The sequence below is a fragment of the Olea europaea genome, chromosome 23 (genome assembly GCF_002742605.1).
Source record: "Olea europaea var. sylvestris chromosome 23, O_europaea_v1, whole genome shotgun sequence".
NCBI classification, from domain to species: domain Eukaryota; kingdom Viridiplantae; phylum Streptophyta; class Magnoliopsida; order Lamiales; family Oleaceae; genus Olea; species Olea europaea.
This window is the reverse complement of record NC_036259.1, coordinates 11,255,290-11,272,402: the sequence shown is the minus strand read 5'-3', so window position 1 is coordinate 11,272,402 and position 17,113 is coordinate 11,255,290. Positions and strand designations below refer to the sequence as shown.

Genomic DNA, 17,113 nt, shown 5'->3' with positions numbered 1-17,113 from the left:
AATATGATGAACAAAATACACTCAAATCATCTTTTTCTAGTGGTTTTATTAGGGCTCGGACGAGCGTGATGGTGAAAGGGAAAAATAATGGTGGTGGCAAAGAAATCGGCCATGGTGATTGGTTTTTTATATTTTGCCAAGGAAAATGGTGTTTTCATCATAGCTACAATGCCACCGCCAGATTTTTGCATAGATTGGAGGGTTGCGATTTCAGATTTATGATGGTCGATGGTCGTGGATCACAATATTTGCCAAGAATGATCCATGTGCTGACCTTGCTAAATGGATGGATACATTTAGAGAAGTTTGCGTAGTGAGGTGGTGATTGCAGCGTGGTGGTGTGAGGTGGGGGTGAGTTAGTGATATTGACTAGTTAATTGTGTAATTTGTGATTAATAGATAATTTATGATCTATTAATTGTGTGATTTGCAACTTATTAATTGTGTGATTTGTGACTTATTAATTATGTGATTCATGACTTAATATGTTATTGTGACTTTATGTGATTTTATGACTTAGTATGTGACTGTGATTTACAAGTCATGTGGTATGTGACTAGACCTATTTAGACCTTATTTGGGCCCCATTTTCGAAAATACATTTTTCCTAAATTCATTGTCGACAACACATTTTCCGATAAAGTAATAGTACACATAAAGTCAAATCTTTTTTATTTTTTAATTACACGTTTTTCAAAAAATCACTATTCAATTATAGGTCACAATAATTCTTCACATCCTCCATATAGAATCTATTATTAGCGTAACTTTAAGTCAATTTTGGGTGCACAAAAAAATTTTCCACCACCTTAGCGGTATACTTATTTCCATTAATCATCCATCCACCAATTAAGAACATCAAACTGCTTGTCCTCTATATCTTCATAGGCATCCAACAAATATGTTTTCACGTCATTTTCATCTTAATGAATCTTTTCCTACTTGATTTCTCTTAAACTTGAAAATACAAACAGAAGACGCACTAGAAATAGAACTTTCATCTGCAGAATATAACTCACTCGAATAATCTAAATCATTTAAAAGTGCTTCCAATATCAAACGGGTGGAATTCCACCTAGTTGGCATATCCAAGAAAAATTGCATTATTAAGTCACACGCTCATTCAATTTTTTGTACATAACAAAAGAAGATTTAACATGTTTCACTTCATTGCAGATACTAACTATTGAGTCATGTGTTTCCTTCAACTCCTCACATACACCTTGTGCAAATATTTGCATCCAAAATACGCCCATCATTATCCCCAACAATTTTTCTTCTACTAAGATAAGATAATCATTTCATTTGCAGATGCATTATCAACCTTGGTTGTAAACACTTCTCAATGCCCCATTCAGGGGCGTACCCACTAAGAGAAGAGTGGGGTTAGTCGTCTCCACTGAATTTTCAAAAATCTTCAATTGGATCTTGTTAAATTTAAATTTTCAAATTTTTTTGATTTCTTTCACAATTTATTTTAATCAAATTTCTTCTCGCCTCCACTGAACTATAATTCTGGGTCCGCCACTGACCCCATTCACTCACTCTCATATTTTCTAGACATCCTGAATTTTCATTTCTAAAAAGCAAGTTATATTGAGCTCATGTACATTTCTACTAACAAATCAATAGTCATTTCACTCGAAATGCAGGTTAGCGATTAACACAAGTACATTGGCTATGTTACCTTCATCGATAGATAGCCCTATTCCTAGATGCCTAAATTTTAAGTAGACTCCGAAATAAGTCACGATTACTAATCAATCTATAAACAATCAACACGAGTACATCAACTATGTTACATCCATTGGCAAATTTTCATATTTCTTGAAGTCGAGAATTTTATTCGACTCTAAAAACAGGCCACCGTAACTAATCAACGATCATTTCATTAAAAATGCCGGAGGTGTTCGGCCGATAAACAAATGTTTAAAATAGGTCAACCCAATCATACTCCCTCTTTCAAACTTTGGGGTCTTCTGCAATAAAATAATTGTAAAGTACACCCTCAATCTACGCCTCTGTCTTCCGTCGCCATTTCTTATTCTCAACCATATTTTTCTCAATTCTCTGCAATTTCTATGCGTTCTGCGCTGCATTGATTCCCTGTTCAACTGATAAATCAGTGGATTGAATAATAATTTGATTTCAAAATTCGTCGTTGTAACAGCATCATTACTCTGCCGGGTACTTCAATTTTTTTTTCCTTTTTCTTTTCGGGTTTCACTGTATATTTATATAATGGAGATTTTTATATGTTAATGTATATGTTGCCTATAGTAAGTGTAAATTGATCCTTAGATATGGATGTTAATTTTGTTTTTGTTTGTGTTTTATGCTTCTTATGCTGGAATAAATTGAGCAGATGAACTTGCCCTGGTATAGTATTGGACCCGATAACTAATTGTGGCGAAACTGAGAAAATATGGGCAGATGGGTTTTCTATTGCCCTCTATCCTGCTTGTTAGGAGTGGATTGACCAAACCAAAATATTATTTAAAAGTAATCAGAATTCAAAGACTACTGGTTCTATTAACAAAAACGTGTATACCCAAGTAATAGGACTGCTTACTTCTATGCGTTAATAATGGGAACTTAACTTATAAGGAAATAATAACTCCTATCTAAAGTAGAAACGAACACCTGTAGTGACGAATGGCAACGAGATCGACTGCAGCAAAGTCCTTGCAAGTGAACAGTAATTTCCAAATCGTCTTCCAATACAACTTTTCATGATCTGCCCATTTTGATTGATACTGTCTGCTCCTACACCAAATACTACTTACTATTAATCCTTCATAATTGGCCAACCTAGCCCTTGTTTGAGCCCCTTTTAAGTGAAAGAATGCATTTTAAAATAGTGATTGATGTCGAATGTGTGGTTAAAAATTATGAGTTTTGCGTTTGCGTGTAATATTATTTTATTGAAGAATGAGTGGTTGAAAATGAGTTTTGAAAAAATGAATTTTTGGAAGAATATGGCTCAAACAAGGGCCTAGTATTTGAGTTGGTGTTATCTAATGTGGATTCAATAAAACCTGATCTTTATAAAGATATTAATATGCTGGTGGAAGTTGAGGCTTGACCTTTGAGTACAAGTTCAGAGAATGTGGATCATTATACTGAATAAATGGAACTTCCAAGTTGTAGTTGTAGGTTTTCAAAGTATTGCTCTTTCTGAGCATTGTATTTCTAAGAATTTCAGCTTGCATATAAGTGTGACTGCTTTGATACTTCGTGTTAACTGACCTAAAGTTTCTTGAAGAAGAATATTTTGTTGTGTTTCGTGTATGGTATTGTGTGGAATGATGACCTTTTAACCAGATCTAGTTTTCTTATATTGTGAAATGCTCTTTTCAGTTTTTATTATGCTAAACCATTTATAGACAATGGAAACATATTAAACGGGAAAATTAACCAGGAATCTGCTCCTCTTGAAGTACTCCTGATGTTTCTTGTATTTCTGGGTCTGATCAGAATCAGAAAAAAGGTATATAATTTTTTTTTGTTCCTGTATCAGATAAATACCACTTGATTTATCACAGAAAAAAGAAGAAATAAATAATAAAACTTTGCATTTTCCAGCATCATAGATCCGGATCTCCCAAAGGTCACTTCTTCATTGAACGCTAGTGATGTCTAGGAAGTGTTTTACATTTCCTGCAGTAGATATCTGCCAGGTTATGGATATAACAGATCCTAATGGTGAATGGAGAAAATGGCCTCGAGAAAGATGACAATTGAGCAGATAAACAAATGTATTAGCTTGGATAAAAGTAAAGCTACAGAGTGAGCATATAGTGGGCATAATGCAGTTCTCCTGGGAATGAAAATTGGGGAAAATAGAGAAAGAAGATGTATCATAATGCTAAAAGTAATGGCACTGCTCCTTTTGTTAGTCGTAGTAGGTATAGCTCTAATAAAATAACACTAAAGTGCAAGGTTAATGAGGTTTTACAAGAAGTGGGAAGAGTAATAACCTATCAAAGGATGAGAAGATTCACAACTGATAATGGAAAGAGAGAGGTCTCAGATGTACCAACTGTCAATTCAAAAACCATCGAGAGGGGATTGCTCTTCAATCCTCATTGCCTTGTCAATACAACAGAACAGGAAATACTTTGTCAGGTCACTCAAAGTATATTTATCCTTCTATTTTGAGAAGACATATGAAAAAGGAGTGATTATGAGGGACAAGATTCTGAAGTGTGTCTCAAACAAGTTAATGAAGAAACTATAAAATGCTGTTTCTGGCTTGTAAATACAGCTTCAAGCAGTGAGAAAATACGTAATATCATAATTCAAACTAAACTAAATTTTTAGTTGTTGTGATGCAGATATGCCAAATAATCACCCAAATGAAGACCTTCATGAGGCTACACCTGTTAATAATGGTGAACTATGTAACTTGGTGTCTGCTGAAGGAGATATATTAAACCCAGGAGCATCTTGTAGCAACACATTTAGAAATAACCCTTCTCCACAACTGGACCAGGAGGAACAGTCTAAAATAGTAGATACTGTCCATTTGCAATTGCATTGTGGTTCTTCAAGAGATAATGCTTCCCGAGCTGTGAATGAAGATATTAACCTGGCACTGGAGAAAACTTCTGGTGGCTGCATCAGGAAGAAACTTCTTGTTCTTGATGTGAATGGACTGCTTCTTGATATTTCTTCAGTTGTACCTTATGATTATGATCCAGATGCAATAATTTCGAAGAAAGCAGGTAAAAAAGCTAAAAATAATTCCTAAGTTAATGCTAGTGATTATTGACCAGAAAATTCTAACTTAGTTTTCAATTGCTGTATCAGTTTTTAAGAGGCCCTATTGTGATGATTTTCTGAAGTTCTGCTTTGAGAGGTTTAACGTGGGGGTCTGGTCATCAAGAAATAAGTACTCTTCTTGACATGATTAAGTTTCTCGTTGTTTATATTGATATTATTTCATATTTTATAATAATAGTTTTTTATTTTCTTCTTGTGGAAAACACAGTATAATCTCATGGCTGATGTGTAGTTATTGAACTTTTGCAGGAGAAATGTGGAGTCAGTTCTTGATTTTCTTTTGGGGAATGATAAGTGCAAGTTGCTCTTCTGTTGGGTAGGTCAATTTTCAATGAAAATTCATAAGTGATGCAGCTTAAGGCTCTTGCTTCTTGATTTTTGGCTTAACTGGCAACCTGTGGTAGCTCTCTTTATTTTTTCCATCAATTAACAATGCATGCTTTGTATACGTTTTATTCCACTGTCAGTGATTGCCCTTAGAATACTGTATGGTATTAATAATCTTTTGGATAATCATGTAGGAGAAGATGCTCATTTAACATGTCCATGGAGAGTTATTTGTCTTTTTCTCTTCTAAGATGTAATGATATGAGCACAGCTGAAACATCTTTCAAGTTTTAATAAGACATCAAATTTATATTAGCTTACTGGTGCATCCATGGGGTCGACTTGTTGATCCAACTAAGAGCCCTATAGAACATATCGAAATCAATATTATTTGTGAAGTCTAACTTGTAATTTTGGATGCCCTGTTGATTACCTCTTGCTAATTAGTCATCTCAAAGGAAGTGATTGAAATTTTAACCCAAGCCCATTCCAATACTATGTTAGAAAGAAAGAGACTTATTATGCTTTATTATACTTTTGTATGACAATTGTAAATACACCTGTATCCACACAAGAAAATTACTAATATAGAGAACAATCAATCCTCTATTTGATGAGATTGCAATCAATCTCGTATTTCATGGGATCGGAATCAATCCTACATTGCGTGGGTTGGAATTCATTCCCTTCAATTGATTCAACATTTCATCATGTTGGATCAATCCTCTACACTGTATCCCTCATTTCCGTTGCTAGAGTCAATTCCCAACTCTGTAATACGAACATTTCAACTAGGGTAGTATGTCCGTATTTAACACGTGTCCTATTGACACTTCTCGAATACTCTACTATAATTGTTTTTCTTTTTTACTTGAAATATTATATATTTTTAACTCAATATTATTAGTAATAACAAATAGGTACACATATTTATAAGATTTGAACAATAAAAATTAATAACAGGTATAAAACTAAATTTATACTATATAAATAAAGAGTTTTAATAAATTCAATCAATGTGCCATTGACGTGTCATGTCAATACTTTTTTGAAAAATTGCGTGTCAACGTATCTGACACGTATCGTAGACACACGTATCTTTGTCGGTGCATCATAGATTGCCAACAGTAAAGAGATTATGAAGACTAACATCTACTTTATCTTTCTCTCATCAGACTTTAACAAATTTTCTGTGTGGATTACATGCATAACAAAAGAAACGAGGAGATTATGATGGCACTCTTTATGCACATGCAGTCAAGTCATCAGACTTGCTTGGAAGATAATATGCTGAGTTGTTATTGTCTGTGAGCAGATATACTATAAATTGCGATTGTTCTTGGACTATTTGATTCATCTTTTCCTGACGGTGTTGTGTATTTTGTGCTCCTAGGGCACAGAATATATTTGATAAATATTGCAAGATGTGCAATTTAGTTTTTCTCAACGTAGCTGGCAATACATGATAGAGTCCATACAATGCTGGCCCAAAACTATCTTTTGAATCTCACTTTTACCCTTGTTTTCCCCCTCCCCTCTCTTCAGCTTAAAGCTTCCATAACCACCACCAAGTCCCAAGGGTGCAGAATGGTTGCAGCCAAGCCCTGCAATCTAAAGGCTAGAGCATTGCAGCCTAACATTTTTTCAAGCAAACTTTCCATTTGTCAATGTAATTTTAGTGCACCATATTTAGGACGGCCAACACCATCTTTGGTCAGAGATTGAGTTAACTTAACCCCAGTCATGATTAGCCACATCACAATCAGTTATTGGCCTTCTTGCTTAGCTATTGACAGACAGAGTTGGATAGATCCAGCTAAAATATTGCATCTACATTCACATGCATGTAATTTAGTGGGATACGAGACCCTATTGATAAATGGTGGTTTGATCGAAGAATGATGGATCTCTGAATTGTGAGAGAAATTAGAATGATGAAAACTTTCATATCATTTCTACTAACTTAACAGAAACCAATGTGATTTACTAATCAGTTCTTTTAGTTGCAAATTGATTTTAAAATAATAATTTGGGGAAAAAACCATAATTAGGAATCTTTAATTACTGAAGCAAATACTTTATTTAATAAGGACAAATTGTTGGTACAATATGGATAAATTGCTGACCTCTTCACTGTCCAAAAGGCTTGTAACTTTCTGATTTCCTCATTCTCTGTCAGAATTCAACTTTTTTCCCCCTTGATTGCTGCTCCAACTGAGAGGCTGACATCATATTGCTTAGGATTTTTTCAAAGGTGACTTCATATTATGTTTATTTGCATCAACATACGTTTTTCCTCTATGTAAACTGCATGCTTATTAGTCTCTTTCAAGTGATCACGAGTTCAAAATTTGACTGTCTAAATGTTCATCAAATAATTTTACAATAGCTTTCTTGACCTTGAGCAATTTCAATATTTTGCAGGACCAATCCCATTGCACTTATACCGATTTCAATACCATTGAGAACAGGGAGAAGCCTCTTCTTTTAAAGAAGCTTAAAAAGCTATGGGAAAAGCGTGTGCCAGATCTTCCATGGGAGAGGGGAGAATATAATGAATCAAACACTCTTTTATTAGACGATTCTCCTTACAAGGCCATATGCAACCCAGTGAGCTGATATTTTTCTCCGTGCAGTCTTTAAATATTTCTATCACATATTTTGCATGATTGAAATTGAATTCCGATCAATTTCACTTTTCTTTTTTCTTTTTGTAAAATTTCTAGCCATATACAGCAATCTTTCCATACACTTACCGGTTCAGAGATAGAAGAGACAAGTCATTAGGTTAGTCGTCTTCTGTTTTCTTCTTTAGGCGTGTAGGGTTTTTCTATTTTGTGGGAAATTTGCCGGATTTTGCAAAATGTTTTTTGATTTATCTATACTTTCCCAATTTTTGTCTACTTTGTATATGCTTAAACAGCAATGTTCTATAGTAGGGGTGTCAACGAGTCGAAACTCGCTTCTCGTGTGCAGCCCGGTAAAAAATTAAAAGCTTGAGCTTTTCTAGTTGGAGCAGAGACAAGCCAAAACCTGACCGAAATTTGGAGGCTTGACTTGAGCTTCACTGAGTTGAGCTGGCTCCCAAATTTTTTAATTTTTTTAAATTCATGAAATATTCATATAAAGAAATCAAACAAGCTCTTCTTCTTTTTTTTACTTCAGTACAATTAAAAAAATATTTGTATAGATACGAGAATGTATGAATTAGAGTACAATTTTTAGGTGTATAAATATCCTCGTATTCATTTGTAGATTAAAAATATTGGAATAGAAAATGTCTTTTAAGTTTCAACATCACGAGATAACAAATAATATTATATTAACTCCTATCTAATAAAGTTTAAAACTTATTTCAACAAAATATAACGAGAATATTAATGAATATGATAATAAATTATAAATATAGATAGTTGTAGCATAATATATATATTATTTATTTAAGCATATTTATACATAAGTTATACTTTTTTGATTTAAATCTTAAATTAAATACTAATAAAACAAAAAAAATTGAAGGTTGACAACGAGCTGGGCTGAGTCTGTGATATGGGCCATTTTCATGAACCAGCCCGAAGTCTCGAAATTTGGGCTTGGCCCAAGCCTTGGCTCGGTTCTACGAGCCCCAAGCCAAGCTGGCTTGAGCTTTTTTCGCCTCTGGCTGCCCGAGCCGACGGGCTCATCTTTTGTCCCTATTTTATACTATATAAGTAATGAGAAATTCTAAGTTCTTGTCTGGAGAGATTAATTTTTGGAGTGTGTTGTTAAAAATTAGAAAAAAATTAAGGGTCCATAGAATGTTGTTGAAATTGATTTTTTGAGGAAAATGATTTTTTTAAAAATCTCACCCAAACAAGCCATAAAGTTCTAAAAATTTGTTTGTGATATCTGAGCCCTGCTGGAATTGATAGTATTGCCCTGGCCTATATTTCCTGGAAAAAAAAGTCAGATTTTTCAATTTAAAACATTCGGAATCCCTTCCCTCTTGTGTATGCATGTATTTTCTTTCGATTTCCAATTTTGCTTTATATTTAGGATTTTTTGAGCCCTATTTTTTGGGATAGTAGGTTTAGTAGTAGTGATTTTTGAGGATTGTATGGTTAAAAAGTATGAAAAGGTTTTGGGTTCATGTGTAAAATTATTTTATTGGAGAATGTGTGATTAAAAATGAGTTTGGAAGGAAAAGAAAAAAAAAAGAATTTCTGTAGAGTAGGGCTCAGACATGGGCTTATTGTTATAACTCTTCTATATTTGTTTATGAATTAGGAAAATTTGACTAAACCGTACTTATGCTATGTGATTGCAATCGTGTAATTGGTTCTGTTCATCTCTTCACTTTAGTCTTTGTTCTTAAATTAGTAATATTCGACTAAACCATACTTATGCTATTCGATTGTGATCATATATTAGGTTGAGTTCCTTAACTTAGTCTTTTTTCTTTTGTGATTGAGTTTACCCAAAAGTTAGGTATTATATTTTCTCACAGATGTTATATGTAAACCTGTGTCTCTGATGTATTTGTTTGCTGTCTATGATGCATTCAAGAATACTTAATCATTCATTAAAAAGTGAGACCATGATAGTGAAATGTAGAGACAGAAGAACCAGTACAAAATCATAATAAGTGAACCAGTGGATGCAGTAGTTCAATAATTTGTGTGAGATGGAAGTATATAATACCTGATTTGCTTTGTGCATTTTTTCTGCCATCAGTGACAAGTTACAGGCACTCAGTGTGGGGAAATAAGAGAGAGTAGAATAAGTAGCCTAAATATTATACTTGATGCTGACATCCTATTTTGTCCAAAGAGAGTATGTTGAATCAATAACTGAAGCTACAAAATAGGTGCACATGCAAATATTACCTTTAGCTCTCGTTGGAACTGCATTATGGATAACTCAATTGCTTTTGGTAATTAGTGATATAGTTAGATGAGAAAAAATTTCAAGGCAAGGACCCCTTAATATTCAAATCAGTTTTAATCTTCAATATACACTTCTTAAACTAGTCTTCTCTCCGAGTCTCTTTCAGGGCCTGATAAATGATTGTCGTATTTTGAGATTTGTAGGACCTGGTGGCGATCTTCGTGTTTATTTGGAAGGGTTAGCCCTTGCTGATGATGTTCAAGAATATGTCAAGCAAAACCCCTTTGGTCAAAGACCCATCACGGAAAGGAATTTATCCTGGCGTTTCTATCTTAGGGTTATTGAAGCCAATTCATCCCCACCACCAGATACTGGTGATGATGGGTAGTTTATGAGGACTATTTTGTTTTTTGACATGTTAACCTTTGACGGCTTCAGTTCGACAAAACCTTGCCTTCGAAGTTACTGTAACTGCAATCATGTATTGATGGTTTCACGGGGCATTTGCAATGTTCGACGAACAGATGAAGAAGTGAAACAACACTTTGCTATGGAATTTCTTTACTGTGGCCATTTTGAAATCAAAGGAGAAGGATCCAAATAATGTATTTTGCACATATCTATTTTGACATTTCTTAGGGAATTTTGTTGAAAATAATGTTGTATCTTCTCATGATGCAGATCCTCTTCTTTTTTGTTTAGTATGATTTCAAATTTAGAGATATGGCTTTAATCAGACTGAATATTTTGTTTTTGGTATTTGCCCTTATAAACCACTTTCTTTCTTTTTGCGTCAAGTGTATTGATTGCCTCAATGGTTTGTTTGTTACTCTTTCGAGTATATTTGGTACTGCGGATTAGACAATTCATTACCATATTAGATAATGGACAACTTTCACAAAGTGAGACTTCATTATGGTTATTTAGAATAATGTATGAGAAGTAAAGAAAATGTCTATTGTATATGAACCCTGTTAATAATAACTTTCTCTGTTTTACAAAATTTACGAATTATTTATAAATTGTCAAATTCCATTATCATTTACCACATATTTTAATTGACCACAAGTATTATTTATTTATTCACCATTCATTTATATTTATTAATAAATTAAACTCTTAATGAATTCTTGAGTATTAATCTTAAAGGTTAAAAACACAATCGCAACCAAAAAGCAAGAAACTAATGATAACATAGGACACAATCAAATATCTACTGATTCATTGCAAGAATACCAGATACTTGACCATCGAGACTCATTGATTAGTGATGAATATTGAAAATTGATTCCTAATAATACAGAATAATTGATAGAAATCTCAATACCTATCTAATTCCAGAATGTTGGCTGAATATGTGACAGTTTGTGAAGCTACTCATGAGGCTGTATGACTCAAGAAAATTTTAACAAACAGAGAGTTGTTGTCTGCATATATACAACTCTTGACACTGTATTATGATAATAGTGAAGCAGTGTCATGTGTTGAAGAACATAGGTGGCACAAGAGGGCTAAACATTTACAACGGAAATATCATCTCTTAAGAGAGATTGTTGGTATAAAAGATGTGGTTGTCGAGGCCCGTTTGCTAAGAGCTTGACGGCTAAGGTTTTTGAGGAGCATATACAAGATAAGGGATTGCAAGACATAATTCATAAACTCTAGGGTAAGTGGGAAATTTATTGGTTTGTGTTGCCGTAAAGTGTGTGTGTGTGTGTGTGTGTGTGTGTGTATATATATATATATATATATATTTCTTTTGATGAAATAATATTTTATAATAAATAAGTTACTATTTTATTTATTTACTACATTTATATATTATTAAGTGTGTGAATTAAAATGTCAACGATCACTTGTAATAATATAAGTTGTGTTTTTGTTGAGAAGCAAAATTTTAAACAACTTGGCCCCTGTTTGTTAGCAATTATTTGAAAACTCCTTTTTGTGCTCATTTTTGACAACAAGTTCATACAATAAAATATTCTGCTTATAAATCTAAAACTTTCCTCTATTTTTTAATCACACATTCTCCTAAAAATCATTGTTCAAATCTTTAACTTTCCCAAATAATGGTTGTGAAACAAGGACTTATATTTTGGTCATAAATAATTTGTTTAGAATCAGTTTATATGAGTTGACACATTGTACTAAAAGGATAAAGTGTTGACTAATTCATTATTTGGGTTTACAATTTATACTTTTCGTAGAAATAATTAAAGATGATAGTAGTGCGCTTGAAGTGTATTAAATGAACTATATGTCAAGTTTAATTTTATAGTATGACCATATGGAGAATTAAATTCAACTTGATCGCCAGGAATTTCATCTAACTCTCTGAATTAGGTTATACAGATCTTTTACAATTGGTAAGATCAATTTGATTAAACAAATATCTCGGTGAGTTGGAAATTAGAGAATGCGCAAAGCAGAGAATACAAATTCGTGTCCAAAACCATCATCCTGAAAAATAAGATGAGCTGTGGTAGGTTTATAAATCTTAGCTTAGTGTTTAGCTACGGTTAATCTTCAACATATGTGCTTTTCGCAGGATCGTTGAACAAAATGGTACTTTAGTTGGTGCGGAGAGTTAGAGGGACAAAATGGTCAATTGCACCTGTACCTAATTATCTGATCTCGAATATGGATAAAATATAAATGACAAATTAGAGGAAAGTATTCCAAATATATATTACCTTCTATAATCCTATATATTTTGAGAATTAAGTCTTTTGCTTTTAGTGAAAAAAGAGACAAATAATAATTAGATTTGATGGTATAGGATTGACTATAGACACGATCTAATTATTGAAGTTTGGATAAAATATGTTCTATTAGGTCCTTGTAGTAAATCAGAAAATTTTTGGACTCAATTGTGATTACTTAAAAAGTTTAGAAATTATTTGTAATTATCATTAAAGTTTTGGGACTACATGTGGAATTAAACTAATTGATGCCTAATTTGACATGGACTTGGAGATTAAATTTTTGCCTATAAATAGTATTCTATCGGGTCTGCATAAAAGAGAAAAATTGGAAATTTGTTTCCTTGATCCTTCTGAGTCTAGAAGTGCACACACGTTAGTGTAATCCTGGGTTCGGAAATTACCATAGAAAACTCAAAGATCTGAAGCATCAAGTTTTTAAAATTAAAAGTTGGAAGTCCATGATCTAGAAAGTAATTAATTCAATAGATCAAGAATTAATTATTAATTTTGGATAAATTTTTAATTGAAGTCTCTTGATTATAAACAAACACGTAAAAATCTAGTACATGATCTCGAAATTGAAGAAAATTTTGATTTTTGGGTAAATTCTTGTTCCTCATTCCAACATCAATGCGAGTGGGCTCCTTGCGTTATTCATATAGCCATCTAAGAGAAATAGAATTTTCCTTTTACTTTCACATTTTTATAGCATGTTGAAAATTAGTGGTTAGCATAAAATTCATGTACATTCATATAATTATACTACCTTCTATTTCTTTATAACAGAAAAGGAAAAAAGAGACACCGCACCGAATGCTTAGTAAACTATTCATAACAATGAATGTAAATCAATTAAGAATAATTCTACTCCTAATAAGGAGTTACAGAAAGTTTGATAGATAGATGAGATGTCAAAGAGAGAGTAAGAATTTTTATTTTTATTTGGTTGAAGAAATTTTGATCCAATCATATCTCATTACATCATATGTATGTACAAAAATCTATAAGTTGTGATGTACATATAGCATGTCTGATCAATATGATCATTGTATTTTTTTAATCAATACAGTAACAAAATACTAAGCTTTGTTATTTATTATTATTATTATTATTTTTTAATTTAAGATTGATCGCCTGCAATATTTTTCAAGATCGTGTTGGATTGCATATATCATTAATATTGTGACATTCTAAATGAAAATGAATGGCAGCATTGAGAAAAAAACAATGATGTATGTATCTATATATTACACATTTTAAGAAAAAAAAGACACATAGTAACGTGCTTAAAGGATGATAAAATCATAACATAATAAAATAAATAAAGGGTGATACTACACGTATATCGAAATGTCCATATGGGTGTTCAGCCTTCTCACATAGAAAAAGATCTACTTTGAATTTTTTGAAGTGGATCCTCCTCCATGTAAGAGAGATAGACATCACATTATGTATAAATAGCATATTCCATAAAAATAAAAAACCGACACGGTACCATTCTCTCTCTTAGGGATTATCTGATACCAATTTTTTGGGGGAAAAAAGGGTTTTTATAACCGTTGCAGCCAATTTTTTTGACCAATTCTCTCATGTGTGGGTCCCGACTGAGGGAAAAAAGCTAAAAAAAATTGATTTTATTGGGGTCAAAAAGTTGGAGCAGACGTGTTCTTTAGAAGATAAAGAAAATGTTCTGTTCCTATCGAAATAAGGAAATGAACAATTATGGTGGGAGCCTTGACCTCCAAACTCAAATATTTAAAGCATAAATGACAAATAAATTCTTCACTAATTTTCATTTATTTTGCACTAGTTAAATAAAGGCAAAAATTAAAATACATCATTCATAATTCCATGGAAAATAAACTCGTTAGACCAATAACAAATATAATGCCAAATAACATAGACATAATCTGCACACTGAGCACCCCGTTAGAAGGCAAATGTCGTCGATGGATAAAAAGGTCCGACGATCATTTGCAATCCGATGGTCAACGGCCGGACGAGAAAATATGAGTGCAAGTGAGGAAGAGGAGATTTAGTTAGGATTAGATAAACATACCTCAAGTACGAGAATGAACTCATATTTATAAAGAAATGAAAATGTAAATGGGCTGAGCTCAAGATGCAATTGTTTAATTAAATAGCCTAAGACGAGGCTTCTTGATTTAATAGGCCCAATCAAATTAAATAGTCGATGCCACATCAATTAATGTGGGACCTCCTCCATACGCATATGCCTTGTAATTTATGGATATAATAATAGTCCTCCAAGTTTGAGTTGAACATTCATGTTCCAGTTAGACTTTGAAATATAAGTAGTCAAGTAGGTGAGATCTTACAGAATGTTTCATAATTATGAGCAGCTCCAACGTGAGGACTTGTGAATTGTCTCGAAAATATGTATTGATCCCAAACACGTCAAGACTTACGAACTGCCTTGAGAACATAAGCTAAATATATGAGGACTTATGAATTGCCTGGAAAATATCTATGCAAGCCTGAATAAGCGAGGGCTTATTGATTGCCTCAAAAGATAGATACTGTATATAATTCATCAAAATTTCAACAACACCTTCTCTGTAATATGGACTAAACAAACCCGTAATACAATACAATATATCTACTACACATGTATAAAATAAATTTGGGGTTCATTCTCCCTCCAAATACTAATGATGATAACGTGGATGATATTAAAATTAAACTTCTCCAAGATAGATTATACAGAGAGTCTGTCATGTACAATAGCAGATGATATACTTGTACAGCTCAGTGTAACAATATTGCTAATGTGAAGTAAGTAACATGTTGATAACATAGATAACGTGACATATATTGGTTGTGGAGAAAATAGTGTTCTGACATACTAGCGATAATGTGACATGCGTATTGGCAACAATAATGTAATGCATATGTTAACAGTAATCATAATAGTTCCCCAAGTCTTAGTCAAATAATAATATGTGGGTCGGACTTAAAATATAAGCCACTGTGATGAAGCTGATATAGAGACAAGACTAAATATATAAGTAGTTGTGATAAGCTAATTCAGCAACGATGCTATGAACGTAAGCAGTTGTACTGATACTGATGATACTGATATAGAGGTTGACTCTGAGTTGAATATAAATAGTAGAGGCGGTGCTCTAGAAGTAAGCAGTAGACGCGATGCTTTGGATGTGAGTAGTAGAGGCCATGCTCTGAATATATGTGGCTATGATAAGTTGATATCCTTACATGGGAATGGCGCCTCCATGTCAAGGGCTTCCTCCATGGTGTTTGATCCAGCCATAGAAGGGGTTAACTTCTAAGGTAGCAAATTGTAGCTCCTCGTGGAAGGTATCACACTTGTCCTCATCAAGGCTCGTTTTTATTTTTTACTTTTATGTCCTTGCAAAGGGTTTACTCTTCTGTGCAAGAGCTTCTTCCATGGTATTTAATCCAACCATTGAAGGCTTTGTCTTTTTAAGTAATAAAGTAGGCCTACCCCTCTCCTTATGAAGCGGTAAATGACATCCTTTCATGGTATATGGTTCATTCATATCAAGGGCTTCCTGCATGGTAGATAATTCATCCATGCAGGGGAAAATGTAAACTCTCTGAAGATAATTAGATGTAATATGGTTGAAGCAGAAGCAGAACTTTGAAAGATAGGCAGTTGCAATACAATCAATGTAGAGGTGTGTTGAGCTCTCTGAAAATAATGTATCCGTAATGCAAAAACTCATATGGTAAGGCATATTGTGAAGTGAAGAATAAATATCAAGCTGGTAGCTCGTCTCAAACTATTGGAGACTTATAAGCAGGCCTCAGATAGATGAGGTCTTATAGTTAGGCTCAACGAAAGTGAAGGGTGAGGATTAAACATCTTGGGAAATCAGGAATAGAAATCTGGCAAGACGAGGAATATATGTTTCGCGAATAACTTTTGAACTATTAGAGTCTTATAAGTGGCTTCAGAATGACGATAGCTTACAGCTAAGCTCGACAATAGTATGAAGTGAGGAATAAACATCTCGCAAAGCTAGAAATAAGCATCTGACGAGATGGGGAATAGACATCTCGCGATTAACTGTCGAACTATCAGAGTCTTATAAGTGGCCTTGAATAAACGAGGTCTTACAGCTAGGCTCGACGATAGTGAGAGGCGAGGAACAAGCATCTCGCGAAGCTAGGAATAATCATCTGGCGATGGGGGAACAAACATCCCACGAATAGCTCTCGAATTATTGGAGTCTTATAAACAGTTTTAGATAGACGAGAGCTTACAGCTAAACTCAACGATAATAAAATGCGAGGAATTAACATCTCGCAGAACCAGAAATAAGCATCTGACGAGGTGTCCTGGTGAGGTGGGGAATAAACATCCCACAAATAGCTCTCAAACTATCAAAATCTTATAAGCGGCCTCGAATGGATGAGGGATT

General features: G+C 33.5%; 1 protein-coding gene across 7 annotated transcripts; it reads left to right on the top strand.

Moving 5' to 3' along the window:
- The first annotated feature begins 1,959 nt into the window (after positions 1-1,959).
- LOC111372385 lies at positions 1,960-10,766 on the top strand. Of its 7 annotated transcripts, none has more exons than XM_022994717.1 (9): positions 1,960-2,187; positions 3,422-3,490; positions 3,586-3,874; positions 4,338-4,727; positions 4,813-4,894; positions 5,035-5,101; positions 7,537-7,722; positions 7,839-7,899; positions 10,174-10,272. In XM_022994717.1, exons 3-9 carry the CDS (start codon positions 3,856-3,858, stop codon positions 10,179-10,181), a joined length of 813 nt encoding a protein of 270 aa, XP_022850485.1. In that variant the 5' UTR covers positions 1,960-2,187; positions 3,422-3,490; positions 3,586-3,855; the 3' UTR covers positions 10,182-10,272. The 7 variants fall into 7 exon arrangements, with proteins under 7 accessions (XP_022850485.1, XP_022850486.1, XP_022850480.1 ...); XM_022994712.1 differs by having other exon boundaries at positions 1,961-2,187; positions 10,182-10,766; XM_022994718.1 differs by lacking the exon at positions 7,839-7,899 and having other exon boundaries at positions 10,174-10,766.
- The last annotated feature ends 6,347 nt before the right edge of the window (positions 10,767-17,113 follow it).